The 2,053-nt window shown below is 39.8% G+C and overlaps 1 protein-coding gene across 1 annotated transcript in view; it reads left to right on the top strand.

The window, feature by feature from the left end:
* The first annotated feature begins 409 nt into the window (after positions 1-409).
* Positions 410-2,053, top strand: part of LOC113784341 (uncharacterized) — an 11,309-nt gene continuing 9,665 nt past the window's right edge. Inside the window, exons 1-3 of the mRNA XM_027330484.1 lie at positions 410-992; positions 1,099-1,244; positions 1,360-1,977. Coding sequence (XP_027186285.1) covers positions 410-992; positions 1,099-1,244; positions 1,360-1,977 — 1,347 coding nt within the window. The remainder of the gene's footprint in view (positions 993-1,098; positions 1,245-1,359; positions 1,978-2,053) is intronic.

Here is a 2,053-nt window from a genome sequence, read left to right on the forward strand (position 1 = left end):
GCTGCTACGACTAGCATAATGAATCATCTTGCGCAATCGGTCGGGCCTACTCATCCACCACCACCACCTCCACCAGAGGCCTCAAACAGATTATTTTATGACTTTCAGAAGTTGAAACCCCCAGTTTTCCTAGGGAGGCCGGTGTCTTTGGAAGCTCAATCATGGTTGGATGAAATGACTAAAATATTTCTTGTGGTGCGATGTACTGAAGAAGATAAAGTAGCTTTTGCTACTCATATGCTACAAGGAGAAGCTGAGAACTGGTGGAAGGGTGCAAAGGCATACATGATAAGTGCGGGTACACCGATGAACTGGGAGAATTTTTGTACTGTATTTCTAGATAAATATATTCCCATGAGTATAAGAAAACAAAAAGGAATTTGAATTTACACACCTTCAACAAGGAGACATGTCCGTTGCTGATTATGTGGCAAAGTTCGAGGAACTAGCAAGGTTTTGTGCCCAAGCAGAGTACGCCCCAAATGATCGATGGAAGATAAATCAGTTCGAGTGGGGTTTGAATCCAGAGATTAAAAGTAATTTGGCCCAACTAGAGATAACTTCTTATGCCACTTTGTTTCATAAAAGTTACATTGTAGAAGAAAGTCTACGAAGTTTAAAGGAGAACAAACAACTCAAGTGGCAACAAAGGAGGGATGCGCCAAAGAGTAATCAACAATTGAAGGTTAAGACGTCCCCTAATAAAGGAAAACAGCCCCAAAACTCAGTTGTACCTCAAGCGAGGGGGCCAAGGAAATGTCCTAAGTGTGGAAGATCACATCCAGGAGAATGCTTGTACGGTAAGAACGTATGCTTTTGGTGCAAGATATCGGGACACATGAGTCAAGATTGTCCACAAAGGAAGATGAAAGGGCTAGCCAACTCAAATGGCCCACCCACTGGAAGAGTCTACACTCTTAATGCTAAGAAGGCTAAGGGAAACAACGACTTGATTGCCGATGAGTGTTTTTTAAATAATGAACCTTTAAAAAGTATTGTTTGACACAGGTGCTTCTCATTCCTTTATATCCACTAAGTGTGTTTTACGCTTGGGTCTCAAATTAACTGAAATTACACCTCCCATGGTTGTCTCTACAGCGGCTGAGAATAGTGTCGAAATCTCTTATGTTTGTAAGAGTTGTCATCTCATTGTATCTGATAGAGTTTATCCAATTGATTTGTTTTGTCTACCTTTGAAAGGAATGGATGCCATCTTAGGAATGGATTGGCTTTCAGGTAATCGTGTACTTTAGATTGTGAAGAAAAGATTTTGTATTTTCGTCCTGCTATATTAAGTAGAAATGAAACTGATTCCATTCTACTTCCTAGTGTGTCTAACCTCTTACAATGCCTATGTAGTGGGGGTCAAGGTTTCTACTAACATCATCTTCAGATTCGGGACCTAAACTTGATGTCGCTACAATTCCAGTTGTGAATGAATTTTTCGACGTCTTCCCAGAAGATGTAGTATGCCTACCTCCAGAGAGGGAGATAAAGTTCTCCATAGACCTAGTCCCTGGTGCTAATCCAATTTCCATGACTCCTTATAGGATGTCACCTCTAGAGTTAAAAGAACTAAAATCTCAATTAGAAGATCTCTTAACTAAGGGTTTTGTAAGGCTGAGTGTCTCACCATGGGGTGCTCCAGTTTTGTTAGTTAAGAAGAAAGATGGAGGAACGAGACTTTGCATAGATTATATGCAACTCAACAAAGTAACCATCAAGAACAAGTACCCTATCCCTAGGATAGATGACTTGTTATACCAACTTGGAGGAGCCACTGTCTTTTCAAAGATCGACCTTAGATCAGGATACCATCAAATTCGAATAAAGTGTGAAGATGTTCAAAAAACAGCTTTTAGAACACGATATGGACACTATGAATTTTTAGTTATGCCATTTGGTGTAACCAATGCTCCAGCCGTATTCATGGATTATATGAACCGCATCTTCAGACCTTATTTGGATAAGTTTGAAGTAATCTTTATTGATGATATCCTCATTTATTCTCGAAATTTTGAAGAACATGAATTACACCTCAAGATAGTGTTGC

The sequence above is a fragment of the Cicer arietinum genome, chromosome 3 (genome assembly GCF_000331145.2).
Source record: "Cicer arietinum cultivar CDC Frontier isolate Library 1 chromosome 3, Cicar.CDCFrontier_v2.0, whole genome shotgun sequence".
NCBI classification, from domain to species: Eukaryota; Viridiplantae; Streptophyta; class Magnoliopsida; order Fabales; family Fabaceae; genus Cicer; species Cicer arietinum.